General features: G+C 45.5%; 1 protein-coding gene and 1 long non-coding RNA gene across 3 annotated transcripts; one reads left to right on the top strand and one right to left on the bottom strand.

Annotated features, from left to right (window-relative positions):
- Nucleotides 1-416: 416 nt before the first annotated feature.
- Nucleotides 417-10,048, bottom strand: LOC308066231. Its single transcript, XR_013929082.1, has 2 exons — nt 3,442-10,048; nt 417-2,307 (listed from the first exon to the last, which is right to left on the bottom strand). It is a non-coding gene; the product is annotated as an uncharacterized lncRNA (long non-coding RNA).
- A 118-nt stretch (nt 10,049-10,166) lies between these two features.
- On the top strand, nt 10,167-19,996 carry CYP2D6 (cytochrome P450 family 2 subfamily D member 6). Of its 2 annotated transcripts, XM_080393123.1 has the most exons (9): nt 10,171-10,542; nt 12,359-12,530; nt 13,268-13,420; nt 14,056-14,216; nt 14,357-14,530; nt 16,340-16,481; nt 17,094-17,281; nt 18,129-18,270; nt 18,400-19,996. In XM_080393123.1, the coding sequence occupies exons 1-9, from the start codon at nt 10,330-10,332 to the stop codon at nt 18,576-18,578; spliced, it is 1,524 nt and encodes a 507-aa protein (XP_080249249.1). In that variant the 5' UTR covers nt 10,171-10,329; the 3' UTR covers nt 18,579-19,996. The 2 variants fall into 2 exon arrangements, with proteins under 2 accessions (XP_080249250.1, XP_080249249.1); XM_080393124.1 differs by lacking the exon at nt 13,268-13,420 and having other exon boundaries at nt 10,167-10,542.
- The last annotated feature ends 240 nt before the right edge of the window (nt 19,997-20,236 follow it).

Below are 20,236 nucleotides of genomic sequence, written 5' to 3'. Positions count from 1 at the left end.
TTGCACTCTGACTGCCTTTCAGTGGCAAAATTTGTTGTTCGTTGACTTCTTGTGCGATCTGCAGCCTTTCCATCCCTGTTGTGCTCCCAGCTGAAAACTCCTGTGCTGTGTGACGCTGAGAGCAGGCACTGCTGGCCTGAGGGTTTGAAGCTGCTTCCCTAGAGCAACCAGCCAGGTTGCAGACAGCACGGTCAGCAGCAGCTCTCACCCTCACACCAGAAACGGCAGAACACAGCTGGCCGGGGTTGGCAGCTTTTTCCCTTCCCCCTGTTCCCTCCAGGCACCAACAGTAGCACCCACGTGGACTCTGTTTGCAGGGGTGCACTTGGGTGGTGGGATCCATATGCCATGAAGCTGTCATCACAGGAGCTGCCCCCTTCACGATCAAATCTATAACACTTGCACAGGAAAACAGGTAATGTTAGAAACAGTTGTTGAATTTTTAATCCTGAGTACAAAGGCTATGCAAAAATGAGGCCTTAGTTCAAAACACAGTGAAGACAAATCAAAAAGCTTTGGACTTTCAAATAGGCAATACAGAGTATAAAGTAATTAAGAATATGTTTTAGGCCTTTCCCACTTTCTAGATATGAACCAGTATGTCTTATCCTGGAGTAACACTGATCAGAAGGGAGCTGCGGAAAAGCATTAACTCACCTACATAGTACCTGTGTTCAGTACGTAGGAGGACTAAGGTTTGTCATCGCCATACGTAGCACGGCTTTCAAATTTTCAAAGTTTTTGGTTTTTTAAGTAACCCGACATTTTTAAAGTGTTATTACCACAAAAACCTTCTTTTTTTCCTGGCTAGCTCAGCCCTGCACGTTGCTGGTGCTCAGCGATGCCTTGCTGTGAGCTGCAAGGCCACGCAGCTGTGCCCGGTGGACCTGGGGGGCAGCAGGTTTAGGAAGCTGCTGTTCCTCTGCAGGTGGGGAGGTCATTTATTGAGGATCTCAGAGTTCTGCCATCAGGAGGAGGGGAGGAGGGTCAGTCCAATGGAGGCCCAAAAGCCTCCCATGTCATATCTCTCCCACTCATGACCTGCAGCATGGCAGCCTCGTGTCTGTAAGCATCCATTCAGTCTTTTTGGACAGCTTAAAAAACACAGAGAAAATACTTCCAGTTTTCCTTGCAGTTGCCCACTCTGGTCCTTCCTCCTTGCCATGGAAAGATCACTGCTTATGGATACCTCCTGAGTGAAAGAGTGTGGGTATTTTTGTTGATGCAATTTTTGTTAACACAAACCCACAACTACATAGCTGTAGAAAATATAAAAATGAACACAGAAAACTAAGCCTTTATGTATGGTTGCTATGAGAATGTAGCAACTGCTCTTGACAAAAGTAACCTACAGATAACTTGGGATGGAGTACCAAAGGTAACCAACTAGCTAAACACTCCACAAGGTCTTGCCTGTATTTCCATCATTTCTAATTTCTGCTTCACTCCATATGCTCCCACTGTTATTAATCAAACTGTGAGCATGACTGAGCCGATGTTTCAAACCAAAACAGTTATTTGTGGGTTTCCTAATCTTAAAAAAATAAAATTTACATTCTGATTTTCAATGCACATTTGAATTTTCAAAGCATAAACTATCATTAGGAGCATCATGTAGAAATCAAACATAAACAACCTGTTTCACTGTCATGGTAACACACAACAATCTTATGTTTACAGCAGGCTGATAAAAACTTGTAAATGCTGATTTGTATTCAAGCCATTGTTTATACTGACAGAAAAAGTGCAGATAAACCCATGAAAATTTGCTAATGAGAGCTTGACACTGCGTTATTCATGAAAATAGCAAAATAATAAACTCTGTACTCTTAACAACAAGCATCCTATGCTCTCACAAATGATTAACAGAGGTTTTAGATCATCAAAATTGTATGTTTGAGTATTTTCATTTTAAGTGGATTAATAATCATTTGGGCAAAAAGTGCTGGGACAAATGCACATTTCATTTCTGCTGTGAAAGTTATTTATAGTTTCCTAATAGAATCATTGTAAGTTCTTCTGCTCATCTGCTGCTGCCTTAATGGACTGCCGAACAAAGGGCAGAATTCAGGAGATCATGAATTGCTTGACAGAACAATCATCAATTTTTACCCAGCGAGCAGCAGTCGCATTTTCTTCTGCAGTTAAGCCTGGCCTGCCAGTACACGTGCCTTTGCCCGTGACAGTCTGCTCTCCAAATCATGCTGTCTTTTCCATCGCTTCCCTTCTCTCCTTGGATTTCTTTATCAGTCATGATTTTTTCTCTCTCTTATCATTAAGTCCTGCCCCTTGAAGCTCCTCAGGTGCCTGAGAGTAAGACAGGAGTGTTGAGATTGTTGGGATTTGTACTGTTTGTTAGTGAGCAAAGTCAGAGGTGTCTTTTTGTTTTTGCAGATTGCCAGGAGAAGCCACCTGATTTTTAGTGGTTGGAGGAGGACCCACCAGCAGCCTGCTGTCAGCCTGTTGCAGGTATGGACAACTCTCCATTTGGGACCCGCCATGGGGTGCCAGCTGGGCTCATGTTGCTTTTACTGTGGCAGTGGGAACCACATCCCCAACACTGTCCCTGCCATGCAACTCAGGTGCCTATGACATGCCCAACCTGCAGGTACTTCCCACTGCCTGCGAGGTGCCCACCCACCCGCACAGCAGCAGATGTCTGTACTTGGTGCTATCTAAGGTTAATAAATAGCTATAGTAAACATCCAAGTGCATGCAAATGTGCTGAGCCTGTGTTTGCTGTCCTTAAAACCAGGAAAAAATTGCAGCGTTGCTTCTGCCTGTGACTTTTTCGCTAGTGCCTTGGGGGGGGGGCATTGGTCTTGCACCCCTTGCACCGGCAGTCTGAGCCCAGACTGGCAAGCGACTGGGCTCAGTTTGCTCAGGCATTTCCTTGTGTTTGATGTCCTGCGTTTTAGTTCCCCTGCAGGTCAGTCTTAGTTTAAGTCCTGGGGAGCAGATACCTGCTGCCGTCCCTTTATAGAGACCAGCACAGCAGGGCCCCAGACTAGGTACAGCTCTGCTGTTTCTGTAGGATCCTCTGCATCTACCAGACCCAGCCTAAGGCAAACACACAAGAGAACCGTGTCTGAGAGCCTAACGTCTGCACACCTTATCATACGGTGACAGGCCGGCTAACACAAGCTTCTCTATACAAAACAGCTGTGCAAATGTGGCAGCACAAAGGAAGAAAAGGGGTTCTGAGCTGAGCAACAGCACGTGCTCACGATGTTGAAAGCAGCTGTTTAACTTAAATGAAGCAGGAGCTAACAGCATGCACCAAAATAACCGCTGTGGTATTGCTCCGAGCACACACTTACATGGATGCAGTAGATAATGCGCCACTTTACCAGAACAAGAATATTTTCACTCTCACCGTTGGAGCAATCACAGCCACCAAGCCAGGAGGAAAGCAATGTGAACAGAGATAGTTGCTCCTACCTTTATTGACTCCAAGGAAATTGTAATAGCAAGTATGTTTTATAAGTAATGCCTCTCTTCATCTCTTCTTTCTGAGATGTGCTGAGCACACAGTTCTGAATGCTTTCCTGGGAAGCCAGGGATGTTCAGGAACCATCAGAAACAAGCTAATAAGCTTGGAGTGAAAAGAGAGAGAATTATCATTGAAATCTGGAATCTGACTTACGTACTAGGAGACAGCATCACCCCAGGTTATTCTGTCTGCTCCTGAGTGCCGTAAGCACAAGAGAAAAACGCAATTCTCCTTTTAGTCAGATTAACTTCCCTTTTTACCTAGATTCATAAATAACTGAACTGAGAACCTAACTATGACAAAACAGCATCCCCAGCTGTCCTTCCAATACATGGAAGCAGCAGCAAAATGCTCACTGTGAAATACTCCCTCTGCCAGAAGGAAAAGATCAGTTAGATGTTTCCTGGAAAAAGAGCGAGTCTTCAAATTAATTTTTTGTCTTTTTTTTTAACCTCTACTCTGAGATCTTTGGCAACCCTTTTCTTTGCTTTGTAATAATTATGGTATCAGTGCTCATTAATGTACTTTGCACTTAGATTTGTAGATGCTTTCTCACAGCTGGGTAAACAGCCCCATTAAACACATTTTACAAGCGAGGAAATTGAGCTTGCAGCTAGCTGAGTGCTTGCCTTTAACTCACAGGGCAAATCAATGGCAGAAACTAAACCAAGACGCTTTTGTCTGTTTGGCTTCCAAACTCTGGATTTAATCACCTCATTATTTTCAAAGGTGTCCCACTGATCTCACACTTCAGGAAAGCAAGATGAGTTTCCCCATATGGACATAAATGCATCTCTTACAGGGAAAAAAACCAACCAAACAAGCCCCAGGATTTTAGCCAGTACCTCCGTCCAAAATTCCCCTGGATGCTCTCATTACAGCAAAGAAAAACCCCATGGTATCAGTACTAAACCAAAAATGAAAAGAGAAGCAATATATTCACAGCTCTTGAGAAGCTTAAAGAACAGGAAACCAAAACCAGCAGCTGAGACACATCAACAGCCTATGTATCGGGGGCGTAAGCCATATTTTTCTGACAGTTTCACAGGAGAGTGTGAGTCAAGGCAACTGCTGCCAGTCATTTTCTGAACGAGCAGGCATCTTCCCAGAGCTTGGCCACATCACAGAAGTTTAACAGTATCTTCAGGAGGCATTTTAGACCAGTGCTGGTACCATTACCCATGAGAAACAGCACTTTGATTTGCTACCTCCCCGCGCTGGGGTTAGAAATGGCACGTGCTGAGTGAGCTCTGTTTAGCTAACTCGGTTCAAAGTAACAGTGGGAACACTGTGGCCTGAGGAGTTAAGGCCTGTAGGAAAATCTGAACTTAAATTCAGTGATTAAAACCAAACCAGCTTGTTTTGATTTCTGCTTTAACCCCAGTTAACATGACCAGGATGCTGGGGTTAGGGTCCATAGCTACCATGGTTAGCCACTCGCTGAACTGGTGAAACCCTTACTGGGCAGTGTTATGTGTATGTGCGAGCTCAGTACAGCCAAAATCAAGTCAAAAGAAAGCCATTCTGCTCTTATTTCAATTTTTCAGCTTGCCCTTACTGTCTGAGGCTTGTCTGTGGGTAACTTCATCTCAGCGGCTGCTTTGTTCATCCGGATGCCGACGCCTGCAGTGACTACACAGCTCATATTGCCAGGATGGTCACAGCGGTCACTAGAGCCTGGCTCCTCGACACCTTGCAGCACCAGCGTAAAGTGGCCTCTCCGGTGTGAAAGATGGAGCCCAAGACCCCTGTTGCTTTTGGTATCGAGTTCAGAGTTGTGCTTTTTAAGTGCAAGGGACCTGTATGGGGATGGGACAAGATGGGATGGGACGGGATGGCTGAAAGAAGCAAAGTCTGACTAACACTCACTTGTTTGTGTCATAGGTGAGCTGCTGTAATTGATATAGGGAAAAGGGTAGGAAGCCACGGGGATTTTAAAGAAGAAAAGCCTGGAGAACAGATTTCTTTGCAATGTGGGAAGGCTGGCAGTAAGTCATAGTAACAGTAACTACGAAAGACTTGGCTATTTCAGTTCTGCTGACTGCTTTATTATGAACAAGCTGTTAGCACAGTCCATCTTAAGGCTGTAGAAGTACTTCCAATGTACAAAACCCCATCTGAAGGCCAAAAAAGTCACAGTGAACTGGCTGAGACTAAAATCTCCCGAGCTGGGGTTGTGCCTCAGGCTAAATTTGTTTGGGAACATTCAGCCAAAAATTTTTTAATCCCTTCTAATGGCTGACATTGTTCTTAGAAACCCATTGTTTATCTGACCTTCTCCTAACCCGTTAGAAAAATTTCTGGCGATATTTTCCTTTCTCCATTTAATGCTTTGAAGCATTGCACGCGAAATTTGGCAGCAGGCAGCTTTCTGTTAGGAAGACACATTGCACCAGCTCTCTAAAACTGTGCTCAAACTTGGCTGCATTACAAGCACTTGAAAACTCAGTTTGCATGTGCTTGATAGAGTTCTCAGTTTTTAAGCTAAAATGCCCCAGAGACGTCTGAGCAGAGCAGGTGGTGGTTATTGCTGGCGGCTGGAGGCTGGCAAGGGTGAATGACAAGTGCGAAGCTGGTCTCGTCTGTGCTCCCCTTGCTCCCTTCCAGCACTGAAACAGTCAGGAGAGGCCATCCAAGTGAAGGCAAAACAGGCAAAAGATGGATGGTGGGCTGAAAAAAGGAGATGGAGGAAGGACCAAAAAATTCTGGGACTGGGTGGGAGATGATGTTTTCTGGGCTCAGAAAAGGTCACCAAGGAGGAAAGGTTTCTGGGGTCTTTACCAGCCCCAGCTCTGCCATAGCCTGGGAGAGGGACAGCCAGGGAACAAGAGCAACAGGCTTCACACTGACCATTTGTGCTGTTCCAAGAGGCTTTGCTCCTCCAGAATGAAATGTTGCTGAGGTTTGGCTCCACAGTGTTACAGGGAAAGCAGTCAGCCTGCTGGGATTTGAATGAAAAATTTCTAAAAGCTCAACAAGATATTCACGTTACGTGACCAGTGCTTCCTGGCTGGCTCCAGTATTGAAGCAAAAAGGGAGAGGAGGAAAAGGGTTTATTTGGCCATTGAAAGATGTTCACGGCACCTCTGCAAAGGACTGAGTGTGTGGTGCTGGGTAATTACTGAATCAGAAGTTTTCATACACAGGCAGTAATCCGTGACCTTTATGTCTGGGGTGTCAAACTTGTGAACCTGCAGGAAGATCTGCAGAAGCCATTTACAACCCGAGCCAGGAGCTGGGCATGGTGTGACAGCTTCTAGGCTTTTCCTACTAGGTATCAACACTTAGAAGGTCATTTGGACTTACGTTTTCTCCATTGCTGGCACCTCAGAGGGATGCTGTGAGTACAAAAGACTGCCTGCTCCGAACCCATGCAGATCTTACAGAATAAATGGACAAAAAGGCTCAATTAAAACTGTGCAGGCAACTCTTGCATTACCTTACTTCTCAACGCTTCGTTTTGCAATATTAATAAGTTTTTTCTTAAAGGTGCCTTTCTGTTTGTATTGCAGGTTTTTCAGTCAAAGAATGGTGATGTCTGCACACAACTTCTGTAACTTCACTTAGCTCGTATCTTAATTGACTGTGCACAGTCAAAGACATGCACCCAGCCTAGCTGGGCTGCAGCTAGCTAAAATTAATATGTATGGATTTGGAGGTTTTTTTCCCTGACTTGAAAATCACTCAAAATATTACTTTATTGAAAAGAAATGCAAATGAACAGCTTTCATTCTTCAGAAGGATAATTACCCTTTTCTCTTTCTCTCTCAGAAAGAGATTTGTTGTCTCTTGTTTCTTTGCCTGCTTTGAAAACTCTTCTTTTGTAATTACTTAAGCTATAACACTTACTCCAGTCCTTTGCAGAAATGGCAGTCCATGCTACCAGCCAAAAATGGAGGAACTGTCTAGTTTGGAGCTTGAAAGGGGTAGAGGAAAAGATGATTTACCTGGAAACCTTTTGGAAAGGTGTAAACTGTGGGCTGTATGTGTGTGTGTAGTATTTTTTTTTCTTAAGCTGGTGTATATTTCAGGTTGCAGCTTTGTTGCCTTACATCAAGCCAAACCACAGGAAGAGGAGCAGCTGGAGAGTTACTCTTCTGATGGACTTCCAGGTTGATGTTCATTAAAAGTAAATCCACTTTGCAAGTTCCAATCAACCATCCTTCTTACGGCCCCGAGGTGAGTGATGGGAGTCTGACAGCCTTTGGCTTTAGTCAACTAAGCAGAAAGGAAGGAACCCAAGTGGGTATTTTTCAGCTAAAGTTCATAAAGTTGGAGTTCAAAATAAATTGAAATGGGCAGGGTGACTTCCTTTTGCTAGTGGGGTGACCAGGAAATGTGCACTGTCATTCTTTGGACCACACTTCCCATCTTTTCACTTGTCATCTGAGTGCAGGTGTCATGAAAAATCAGCATGAGAGGAACCCCTTGATCACCTTTTAGCATTCAGCCAGCTCCTGCTCACCGAGCTCACTGAGTACAGGACTGTCACAGCTTTGTCTCCTAAGGCCTTGCAGTGGAACTGATTGAAATATGGTGGGCACTCAAAAGCTGAAAAACTCCCAGACTACTCTGCAAACATACTTCAGCTTTTGTTAGCTCTTCCAGGCTGTACTTGTAAGAGTGCTCTCTGTCCCATCATCCAGGTCGTTGATAAATATGTTAAACTTTATCAGCCCCAGTATGGATATCTAAGGGATGTCATGAGTGATCAGCCACCAGCTGGACTGATCCCAGTCCTTTGAGCCCCATGATCAGGAAAATCATCCACCCACTTAATTGCCTACCTTGCCAGTCTGTATCTTATTGATTTAGCTACAAGGATACTGTGGGAAATTAAGGTAACAAATGACATGCGCTGCTCTCACGCTTTGAAGAGGCTTCCCTTGAAGAACAACCAGCTCTCCTGGGCCCCTTTGCTCTCCAGAGCAGCTCCCTTTGGGATCCTGCCAAGCAGGTCCCTGCTCTCCTGAAGGCAAGGGTGGTAATTGCTATTTGTCCTGCTGACTTCTTGCAGGATTTAGTATTTCACGGTTTCATGGTTGCTGCAGGCAAACTTACACTTGACCATCATGTCCTGGACCCATTCATCCTTTTTTGTGAATAGCAAACCCAACAGTGCATGTTCTAGTTGCCTCATTGATTGCCTGTGTCAAGAAATTGTCTTCAGCACACTCCAGAAACCACCTGGACTGTGCCTGACCGTATAGCTGTTCCAGTTAAAGTACACCCATGAGTCCTAAGGCCTGTGCCTGTGTGAGATGGCTCTATTGACATGCTCTCCTTGATCAGCTAGTCTGTAGTGAGTGCCTGACACAACACTGCCCATGTTATTTTGCCCTCTTCTTCTTGCCCACAGGAATTCAACTGGCTCATCACTTGTCCCATGGCACTCCTCTGCATAAGGCACCACCACTCCTCACCCTTTCCAGCCTGAAGAGCCTATATCCATCTGTGGCAACTCTCCAGTCACGTGAACCATCCTGCCATGTCTCTGTAATCCAAAAGAAATCATAATTCTGCAGTTGTGTGGGGGCTGGAAATTTCCCCAGTTGTTTTCTATGCTGCGTACATTTGTTTACAGCTACTTGAGATGAACCCAGAGTCATGATGCTTTCACAAGGGACGTGCAGGATCGTGCTGCAGAGACTTCAGTGAGGGCACCTCTGCACACAGGTAATGTGCATCTAGGTGCCTCTTTGGGCACAGGGCATTTCAAGGCCCTGGCTGCATGCCAGAGCTGGCTGCACAGTCTTCGCAGGTGCATCACTTTGCAGCCTGAGCTCTCCATCACTGTTGCAGCAATTGCTCCATTAGGAGCTTTTCTCTGATCATGCTGAGATCACAGATCAAACTGTGATGGGTTTACTGCTTCTTTTTAGCTAGAACTACCTATCATGAGAGCGAGCTTTATTGATCTCTGATGGCAGGGATGCCAGGAGCACATAGCTGTGCTGCTTTAGGAAATACTTTGACTATCCCCGTAATTGTGTTTGCATTACTGCTGCCCCAGAGGCTGGAAATCTGAGGGTCCTTGCAATACCTGTGCTTTCTCCCTTGTAGTTGAGCTGCATTCTACAAAAATCAAGGTCATTGTAATGACTGACATTTGGAGTTGGATAAAGATTCTTATTCCCAGAAGCATAAATATTTTTTCAAGTCTCAGGTCTTGAGACTGTTTTAGACTAATTTCTGTGACAAGTGCTTTCTGTAAGGGAAAGCTTGGCCTAACCTGAGCTTTCTCAAGGGCCAATGGAACCAGCCCTGAGCCCTGCAAGCAGAAACCTAGATGATCTGTACCTAGGAGCTGCTTCTCCCTTGACTTGTGTGGACATACAAGAAGGTGACACAGATCTAAACAAACTCTTTCCAAATCACCCCGTGAGAATGCAGCAGGACCGGATTGCATGTTCGGAACTGTGATCCCACCTCGGCTGTGGGAGAGGGCACCCAGACACCTGGACCTCACCCAGCCCTGTCCCACGGAGGGCACCAGGGCAGGAGCTGTCGCCTGCAGCGGGGACGGGGAGCTCTGGTTTTGGAGGAGGAGGAGAAAGAGGCGGGATGACCCTCATCGCCACCCCCTCAAGGCTGAGCTGAGCAGAGGAGGAGCTTCGGCTGTGAGCCAAGTCCCACGTTGGGAGGCCAGCAAGTGCAGAACTGCGGGGGGAGAGGAGCTGGGAGGCGCAGCAGGAGCGCAGGGAAGGGGAGAGAGCAAGGAGAGGGCAGCTGCCGGGGGGAGGAACTGAGAGAGGAGGGCAGAGGAGAGCAGAGGCAAAAGGAGGCAGAAAGAGTCGGGTCAAAAGAGGAAGGCTGAGGAGCAGACAGGCTACAAAATGGCATTAGCCCTGTGGCTGGGGTCCCTGCTGTCATCCTGCTGGCAAAACCTCTCTATACTGGGAGTTTTTCTTACAGTCTTTACTTTACTTCTCGACTTCATGAAGCGCAGGAAGAAGTGGAGCCGTTACCCGCCGGGCCCGGTGTCGCTGCCGTTCATTGGGACCATGCTGCACGTCGACTTCCGCAGACCCCACGTCTCCTTCAGGCAGGTGAGTGCTGGCCCCCGCAGCCAAGCGCCCCTCACACGACCGTGGGCCCAGGAAGGGTGAGGACCTCTGCTTGCACAAAGCCAAAGGGCAATGCCCTCTCCAAAGTCCAGGATAAATCAAGTCACTGCCTAAGAACACTGACCTGGCCCGTACGGAGAAACAGGTGACCACACACCAACACTCGCCAGCCTCCATCTCCCAATCTCTGCGTGAGCTCGGTGGGAGATGCTGTTGTGCCCCCTATGATGGATGGCACTTGCTCTGCTGTAGAGCTGGCCACCAACTTAACACGCAGGCAGGTATGGGGGCAAGGGAACAGGGAGGCCTGTCAACAAGGGAAGACAAGAAAATGTCTGTGGGCCAGGAATGGCAGACTTCCCTGCAAGTTACCTAAGCATGCCTACAGGCGTGTGACAGTTTCAGTTAAAGAGGTCAGCTTGCAGGGTTTGTCCCAATAGCAATGCCCACAGTCTCAGCGGCATTCTTGTTCAAAGTCGGGGCTTAGCTTTTCCCAAAGGAAAGGCACAGCACAGCTTACAACAGATCAACCACGGGGGTTTTGTGCTCCAGTTTGCAAACTCTAAAGGCCTTTTTTCTAGGACAGCGCTGTTCAGCTGTCTGTCCAGAAACTGCCAAACGGAGAAGCTAAATATAGCGTTTTGTATTATTTGCTTGCATATAGTCCAAAAGATTACCATTTTCAAATCACATCACAGGGTCATGCTAACCACAATCTTGACCAGTAATTGCTTTTAATGATGTATTTCTAGTGGCAGTGAAGTGCTAACTCTCTTTCCAACCTCACTGGAAACAGTCTTAAGTACTTCAATTCCTTGCATTGCTACAGTGCAGAAATGAAGACACTTAACTTTTTAACAAACAAAAACCCAAACCAAACCAAACCAAAACAAAAAGACCAAAAAAAAGAAAAAAAAAAAAAACAAAACAGCACAGCCTGTGGGGTATTGCTACTATTGCACTGTTTGCCAACAACATGTTCCTGAGTCTTTGTTCAGTCTTACTGACTAGGAGGGGAGCTTCAGCCTGCCTTCCTGGGAGTCTTATGTCCAGTCAAAGGGCTTGTCTACCTGGAGGACACTCAGCTCCATGGCAAGCTCCCATGGTGAATGTATGGCTGACAGGCTTACCTGTGCAGCCATCTTGCTGTCACCATTACGTCTTTTATAGATCATAACAGATGTATAGGGTGTGTGCCAGTTACCAGTCTTATTAGATGTGTGTGTGCTCCTTTTACGGAGAAAGCTCACCTGCAACTCCAGTGTGGAATTGCCTCTTCCACCTGTGTTTCTGGGATCCAGGCTCTGGGTAAATCTTCAGGAGCAAATGCATGTTAAAAAAAAAATATATATATATATCACCTTGTCATCACTATTTCCTTATAGCAGAAGCAGACCAACTCAAAACTTGCCTGGTCTTTCAGATCAAAATAAATACAAGTGTTATGAGATAATTCATTGTTAAGCATGCAGCCTTTGAAAATCCCCAAAAAGGTCCTTGACCTTGCATTGTCAGACAAAATCCAAAATACTTGCATGATGGTCATGGCAATAGTTTGGCCAGGATAGGTGTATTCTAAATCTTTCCACTCACAGGACGTTGATCCCTGCTTCAGCTGCTGTTTGGCACTGCTCTGAGCTGTTGCGCTGCAAAGACAAAGGTCAAAGATCAGCTGAAGGACTCCTAATAAAAGCACCTCAAAAATCACTGAATAGTAAAGGCCCTAAGGAAGGATATGGTGATATTTTTGACATTACATTCAGCTCATTTTCAGGGACATGCTTCTTTATCTTGACAGCTTCACAAGAAGTTTGGAAATGTCTTCAATCTGCAGAACTGCTGGACCAACGTGGTAGTACTGAATGGGTATCAAACAGTGAAGGATGCCCTGGTCCACAAATCAGAGGACTTCGCTGACCGGCCGTACTTTCCAGTATATGAACATCTGGGCTATGGAAGTAAATCTGAAGGCAAGTCCCTTGGAAATGGACATTCCCCACTGGCACTAGCACAAGGAAGACTGGGTAGATGGTGGGTAGGAGGAAGATTTTCTCTGTACAGTGCCACCTTCTCATGTCTCTGTAGTCCTTGTATGGCTGCCACCTTTTGGTAGTGACAAAATCATATTTGATGAACAGGGGGCTCCCCGTAGGGGCTGTAGTGCAGCTCCAGGTGCTAGCATACACCTCTTCAGCAGGGTTAGAACTATCGGTAGTACAACTCTCCCGCCAGTGTTGGAGCTGGTAGCTCCCGACACCTAGTGATTAGTGCTTATGCTCACACACTATGTGCATGTCGTTGTCATCACAAAAAAAAAGGGTAACTTTCTTCCAAGACAAGAGTATTATCCAACATCCAGCCCACGTCTCTCCTCCTCAGCTCCTGTGCGGTGGTACAAGCTGCTACCCAGTTCACACAAGCTAAGGGTGCAATGCTGAATGGTTTGGGGGAAGGGGGGGTGATTCCTTTATCCTTAGCAACGTTGGTTGCTCTCATTGACACCCCCCTGCACCTTCACTAGCCATGCACGTGCAGGAGGGGTGCAGGAATCTATTTCTAGAATTGCTGTATGAACAAGCTGTACAAGATCAGACTTTTATCTATCCACACAGACCTTCAAACCCATGTTTGCTATTCTCTAGCAAACTGCGCTTGATGCACACACAGGTCAGAGCTACTGACATGTCTTGCTCATCCATAATTCCAGGGATTATTGTAGCAAAATATGGGCCCATCTGGAAGGAGCTAAGGAGATTCACGCTGTCTACTTTGAGGAACTTTGGAATGGGAAAGAAATCCTTGGAGGAGCGAGTGACGGAGGAAGCTGGATTTCTGTGCTCTGCAGTTGAGTCTGAAGAAGGTTTGTCACATCCAGAAAGATGGAGCTATCATAGAAAAAAGGCAATACAGTGATGCCAAGAGAAGTAATACTAAAGCCACCTTCATTTGCGTGCAGTGCTCTCTTCCTAAGCAAATGCAGTGTTTCTAGTATACGCATTAGTGACCTGCTCTACCTTGAAGCCACTTCTACTTTACACAGTAGAGCTACTGTAGCACTAATCCGTTTGAAACAGGAAATCAACAGACATAAAGAGGTAAAATATCATTATTCCCACAGTTGGGTAAATATTACCTTCATGGAGTTTAGTGGAACATAGTGATATTGTCACATGCAATAAAAGCGTGCTGAGAGTTTTCACAGCACATTGCCTGTCATCTAAACACAAAGCAAAGTATTATCTGTCAAGTCACAGAACAACCCTGCAATTCATCTTTTCATGGGAGCTTTCTCTTTTAAACAAGGATCAACCAAATAGTAGTAGGAGATGAGAAGATCTTCACTTCCTAGTATGATGTGTAGTAATCTGAGTAGTTTGGAGGCTTTTTCTCTTGAAGGCATCAAGGAGGCATTTATGTATTCGCATTGCTGACAGCTGAGGTCCAGCAGCTTGGTGTTGCCTAGCTTCATTGCTTGGTCTCCATTTCCATTTTTAGGTAAACCTTTTGATTTACGTTTTCTTGTAAATAATGCAGTATGCAATGTAATCTGCACCACCGTCTATGGAGAGCGTTTCAACTATGGTGATGAGACATTCAAGATGATGTTACATTTGTTTGAAAGCTCTCTGAATGAAGAAACTGGATTCCTGCCCCAGGTAAACCAAGAGCATAATATGGTCTGTAAGAAGCTGCCCTCTGTTGCTTGAGAGCATTGTGTTTTCATTATTTTTCTTTTTGTATCACATAGTATCTTCTCTCTCTCTCTCTCTCTCTCTCTCTGGTTTTGACATCCCAGCTTCTTAATGTGCTGCCCATTTTGCTGCGCATCCCTGGAGTGCCACAGATGGTCTTTCGAGGGCAAAAGGTATTTATGGACTTCATAGATGTGCTCATAGAAAAGCACATGGAGACCTGGAACCCTGCTCACATCCGAGATTTCACTGATGTGTTTTTAAAGGAAATGAAGAAGGTAGGGTGACACCAGCAGAACCTCGGGGTCCAGGGGCAATTCCTCTACCAGTTTAATCTTGTCGATAGAAGCTGACTTTCCTCATAAAACCTAACTAATTTCCTACTTTTTCATTCCACGTTACATCTTGAGAAGAAAGGTGTTAACTTCTTCATGCTGTAACCTCCTTTATTGTCTTGAAAGACCATATTATCTGCTGATGTTCTTGTTCCTATTTTCTACCTTCATGTTCCCCTCTGAGTCTAGCAACTCCCTTCTTTCCAGCCTACACCATTTTTAAGGCATTTAAAAGGCAATGATTGAGAATTCACTAACATTTCCAAGTTTGTGACAGGGGACAAGTCGATATGCAAGATTCTGTGTATGTCACTGCCTTAATGACTGATGTCTCAAAATCAGTTACAAAACTGCAGCAACAGACTGGCTTTTTGGTATCATTGCTCCATCCATAGCCTGTCTTTAAACCAAGTAATGACTTGGAAAGATGGCATCTCCATCAGGATGTGTGTCTTTGAATTGCTTGCTAAGAAGTAGTTCCCTGCAGATCAGATGAAGGCCTAAATCTGAACCTTACTGAAATTAAAAGGAGTCTTTCCTTTGATTCAGTCAGGCATGAAGTCAGTATAAAATCAAAGGTACTTCCATCAGCCCATCCATCCACCATATGTTTCTGCACATGGATTCACTAAATTTCAAGTGCCAGACGAGCAACAGTAGCAAATTCTGCCTGCAAATTGCTTCCGCCATCCAAGTCCTCAGGCTGGACTGCTGCTCTGCATTACGGGCCCTGCTGCGCTGCGGGCACTGGGCACCTCCCATCCATGCATTACCCCCGCCAGCTTGCACAGGCAAAGCGACGTGATCTACGTTACTCTGCACTGAGCAGCCCTCTTTGGGGGTGGATGTGAGCCTGGCCATGTTGCCTCTTGTTACACCTCTCTTCTGTTCACTGAGGTCCCCTGATAAGCCAGTTGGGTAAATTCCTCTACTGGGTTAACTTTGGTCAGGTCAGCCCCATAGCTCCCTTGCCACAGATCTTTTATTGGAACAACAGTTGAGTCTTTAATGCTGTATTAATTGCTATTCATGCTACACCAGCATCAAAATATACAGAATAACTTAACAGAAACTAGTCCCTAGGAGAGGAAAGTATAAAGAGGATTAGAAAAGACAAGCAGATGAACTCATGCAGAGAACTTGTCATATCTCATATGCTAACAAATTTGAGCTCAATTAGCATTTGGATGAGAGACCAGTTTCACTGAAATTGGTGTTACAGCCTTAATAGGCAGCAATAATACCCTGATCTTTTTCTTTTTCAGTTGTAAGAAAACAGCAGGGCAGAAACGGTGAGAATCTGTAACGCATAGCTTTGGATAACCCCCTCAGAATACAATTAATTTTGCATTTGCCACATCAATGCAGCCTCCTCTCTGCTGCGTGGGGTTTATGATCTGATCAAACTTGAATAACTGTGTTTCACTGGGGGAGGCTGTTATGGCAAGCGGCAGGGCCTGCTGTCTGTCTGAGCTGAGAGCACAAAGCTTTCCCTTCTGCTCTGAAGGCAGGTGTAGCACTCACCTCTCGGGATACAGGAGGTGACTGATGACCTCCAAATACGGGAAGTAACAGGGTTACCAGGGTAAATCAGTCATACGCAGACCATTGCCTGTGCTGTGCTTTACTCTCCCAATGAACTTTATGGTCAGCAAAAATGGATCTAGCACCTCTTGGTACTTCTCTGGAACAACAGTCTTCTCACCCAGCAAGTACTCCAGCTCCAATCAGCCACTTGCTTGCTCCCCACAGGGTAAGGAGGCTGAAGAGAGTGGTTTCAACTATAACAACCTTCGTCTGGTGACTGCAGACTTGTTTATAGCTGGTTCTGAGACCACCTCCACCACTCTCCGGTGGGCATTTCTGTACATGCTTCTCCACCCGGAAATACAGAGTAAGTCAGAAGACAGGCAGAGGTTTGGCATCTTCCCTTTGACCTTCTTTTTTCTGTGAGGATCCTGAACATCTTCTCTTCATGGTTTTGGGATTTTGCAATGAGGAACAGCTTTGGTGATTGTTGGTGTAGCAGAAACCAGGAGAAACACTTCCCAAACATAGCTGTTCTGTCGGGGACTGGCGGCAGGGGGGAAGGCCTGGTAAAAGACTGGAGTTGAAAGGGCAGGTTCGCTCTCGCCTTCATTTTGACGGCTACCTGGGGACTTCCAATGGGCAGAGTACTCTCTGTCCAGTATTTGGAATAGACGCTAATCTGTTTTAATTTTCTAATGCTGCATGCACAGGTACCCTTTCAGCTGCAGAGAGAAGGAAAAAGGTTGCATGTAGAGTCACCAAACCTTTATTAAAGACGCTATGCACAAAGAACATAAAGATGGCTCTGAGCAACTGAAAACAAATGCATTCCCCTCTAGTTTCTGTTCCTTTCTCTAATTGCTCATCCTCTTCTCACCTAGTATCTACAATCTCATGTTGCCAGCCTTCCTACAGCTTGTACCGGTCCCTTCTCTTTATCTGAGGGTGCTCAATTCCTTAGCTGTGCTGCTTTCAGGTAAGGTCCAAGCAGAGATTGATAAGGTGATTGGCAAAGAGAAACCACCCACCATGAAGGACCAAGTGAGCATGCCCTACACCAATGCTGTGATCCATGAAGTGCAACGCTGTGGGGATATCGTTCCTGTTGGACTACCTCACATGACGTACCGAGACACTGAGGTCCAAGGCTTCTTCATTCCCAAGGTGACCATGACCAGATAGGCAATGCAGCATCCTCTTCCTGTGCAGACACCAGGCATGGGGTGTGGGTGACTGCACGCAACCCTGCAGCATTGGTTTATGTTTAGTTTTCGCTGGTTATGTGGGAACCCAGCTGCAGTGGCAGCTCAGTGCAAAGGTTTGCCTTCCTGTCAATGAGCTATGACATTGCCTGTGTTGGAAAGAGAAAGTAATGGAGCCTAACAGGTTCTCCGGAGGCACACGGCACTAGCTTACTGGCTTTCCTAAGACGGCAGTAGTTAAAACTCTAATCTCTGAAGCTATTCAAATGCCACTGGCATTCAGTCCACTGCCGTTGTGACAGGCAGCTGCCCTCACAGCACTGGTAGCAATGCAAGCCTGGGATTCTTTTTTAGCCTTGTGATATCATCTCTGGCTTATAACATTGACGAGTGTAACAGGAAAGCTTTGCAATTTCCCATGGCCCCTGTGAAAGCTGGGCTTTGAAGTCTGTCAGTCAGCTTTTTCTCTCCAGCTATAAAACAAGTCCAGGAGGATCTGAGAAGCAGAGGCTGTTTCTGCTGTGTAACCATGAAATTGGCATTTGCATACAATGGCCTTGTAAGGATACAAATTGCAAAAGTTCAGATGCCTCAGTGCACAGGCACCATATGTCATTGGAAAAGTGGCCTACTTTACCTCTGCTTTAAATCAGATACAGAGGAGGAGATTGGTGCCTTATTCTAAACCACCACGTGACGGTTGCTATTAGATGCGAGACAAGGACTAAAGAGGGACCAGCACTGATCTGTGGCGCCACTATAATGCTGCTGTTCTTACATAAGTTGTTTCCTCTTGCGGAGGAGTGCAGGGGACGACAGTCATCACCAACTTGTCTTCTGTGCTGAAGGATGAGACAGTGTGGGAGAAGCCAAATGAGTTTTATCCCGAACACTTCCTGGATGCGAATGGGCAGTTTGTGAAACCAGAGGCCTTCCTGCCTTTCTCAGCAGGTAAATTTGAGGGGAGGATCCAGCTGCAAGTCAGAGGTACAGCAGGAGGGGTGATCTGCTCCTCCCGCAGCAATTCCAGCACAGTTTGATGCCCTCTTTCACGGACACTTTCTACCCTCTGTCTTGCAGGTCGCCGTGCCTGCCCAGGGGAACAGCTGGCCAGGATGGAGCTCTTTATTTTCTTTACCACTCTAATGCAGAAATTCACCTTTGCGCTCCCTGAGGACCAGCCCAGGCCACGGGAGGATGGTCACTTTGCTCTCACGAATGCGCCACACCCGTATCTGATACGAGCTGTTCCAAGATAAGCGCACACCTGTGAGTCTTTCACTCACAGACCACCACCAATGCAAACTGTGTCAGAAATGTTGCAGGTCTAGGCAGGATCATGCTGGGTTCCACTCAAGATCTCTCAAATCTGTGCAGATGTCTTTAGCTGTGTAAAGTAAGGATCTGGCCCAATATATAGTTTAGTGTAATTCCAGTGCTGAATCTTGAATCAGACAGCTATAGCAAGTTACGAGCCAAGTTTTCAAGTACATACATGCCTGAACAGCCAGCTGGGCTGTACTTTGCTCTCTCATAATTTGCAGAAGCATTTCACTGAGCACACAGCTACTGAAAGTATTATTAGTCCTGAATTAGTTTCCTGAAATACAAGGGTATCCTGGGTAAAAGACAACCCTGGGGCCTTGCGAATTCTAGAAGAAAAAAAAAAACTTGGAAAAATCTGTAAGGTATTCCTGGCCCACACTCTTCCTTGTTAGCCCCACTACATACTCTGCCTCCCTTGTGGTGCCGCCCCAGAGCAGCACGTGCCTCTGCCTGGTGCCCAGGGGAGTCCAGCTCAGTCCTGAAAAAACAATCCAGGGCCAGTCAGCTGGTTTGGCATGTGCTGCTAGTGGGCAGGGTAACATTTAAACTCCCTTTTGGAGCAGTGCTCCTCAAAAATTTTGCTGTCCGATACTTACATATCCCCTTCATTCCTTCCTGTTATTTGCATACTCCTATTGCCTTCATTTATAGTGTGTGTATATATCGATATATCTATATAGATATCTATATATATAGATATCTATCTTGCATTGCCTTCATTTACAGTAAGTTTTAATCCTGACAATGCTTAGGTCACACTGTCCCTTCAGCAGGAGTAAATACCAAGGAGTAGTACATAAATAATCCATATGGTGTTTCAGCCACAGAAGCAGGTCATTTGTGAAATACAGAAATTCCTGTATTTCAGGAGAAATCCTGGCGTTGAGATTTACCACCTCCTCTAATTAGGTCCTAAAAACTGCTTTTTTTTTGGGCATTACATAAAGTCAGCTCTTGGGCAAGTGTGGAACTTGCGAAAGTATAGAGTTACACTGAAACAGTATGGCTGTAGATTTCAAAACTATCTTTCTCTTTCTTCCTGCAATATTCCTGACAAATTGTTTTGCAAAGTGTTAAGATACGTCAATGTTTAGATTAGTAGTAGCTACCCTTTAACCACATGGCTGGAAAGACTGTAGCATAAAGGAGCTTCTATGCATAACCACAGCTAAAAAATCTCTGAAACTGATTGCACGTGCACACAGTCATCTTTCTAATAGTAAATTTGGAAGCTATGAAAACTATTGAGTGATGCAAATACTTACCAATACCATGGTTAAAATTTTTACCTCAGCAGGAACTGCACATTTATGTTTTTCATCTACAAAATAATCAGAAGGAATAGAAGTGATCTGAAGTCTTGTCTCTCACTCCTCCTCTTTGTGGTTGTCTCACATTCCTGCTACACGCTTGCCTTGGATACTCCCTTGACACCTCCCTCCTTACAGCCAGCACCCCCACCTGTTTCTTTCAAGATCCTTTCAGTGTTTTCTGGTCGGTCCAATGACACTGAACTGCACATGCTCGGGCTTATAGTTATCAGCACACACGTGTTTTTAAAGTGAAGGTTTCAGTGAACTAAACTTCAAAC

This window comes from Falco punctatus (genome assembly GCF_963210335.1).
Source record: "Falco punctatus genome assembly, chromosome: 6".
Classification (NCBI taxonomy): domain Eukaryota; kingdom Metazoa; phylum Chordata; class Aves; order Falconiformes; family Falconidae; genus Falco; species Falco punctatus.
Note: the sequence above shows the minus strand (reverse complement) of the source record. Positions and strands in the feature narration are given on the sequence as shown.

What these genes read in the sequence shown, in the direction of transcription:
- CYP2D6 (XM_080393123.1), top strand. Translation starts at nt 10,330, where the DNA reads ATGGCATTAGCCCTGTGGCTGGGGTCCCTGCTGTCATCCTGCTGGCAA. An exon ending in TGCAGTTGAGTCTGAAGAAG is followed by an intron (nt 13,421 to 14,055) that starts GTTTGTCACATC and finishes TTCCATTTTTAG; the next exon opens with GTAAACCTTTTGATTTACGT. An exon ending in TTTTAAAGGAAATGAAGAAG is followed by an intron (nt 14,531 to 16,339) that starts GTAGGGTGACAC and finishes TGCTCCCCACAG; the next exon opens with GGTAAGGAGGCTGAAGAGAG.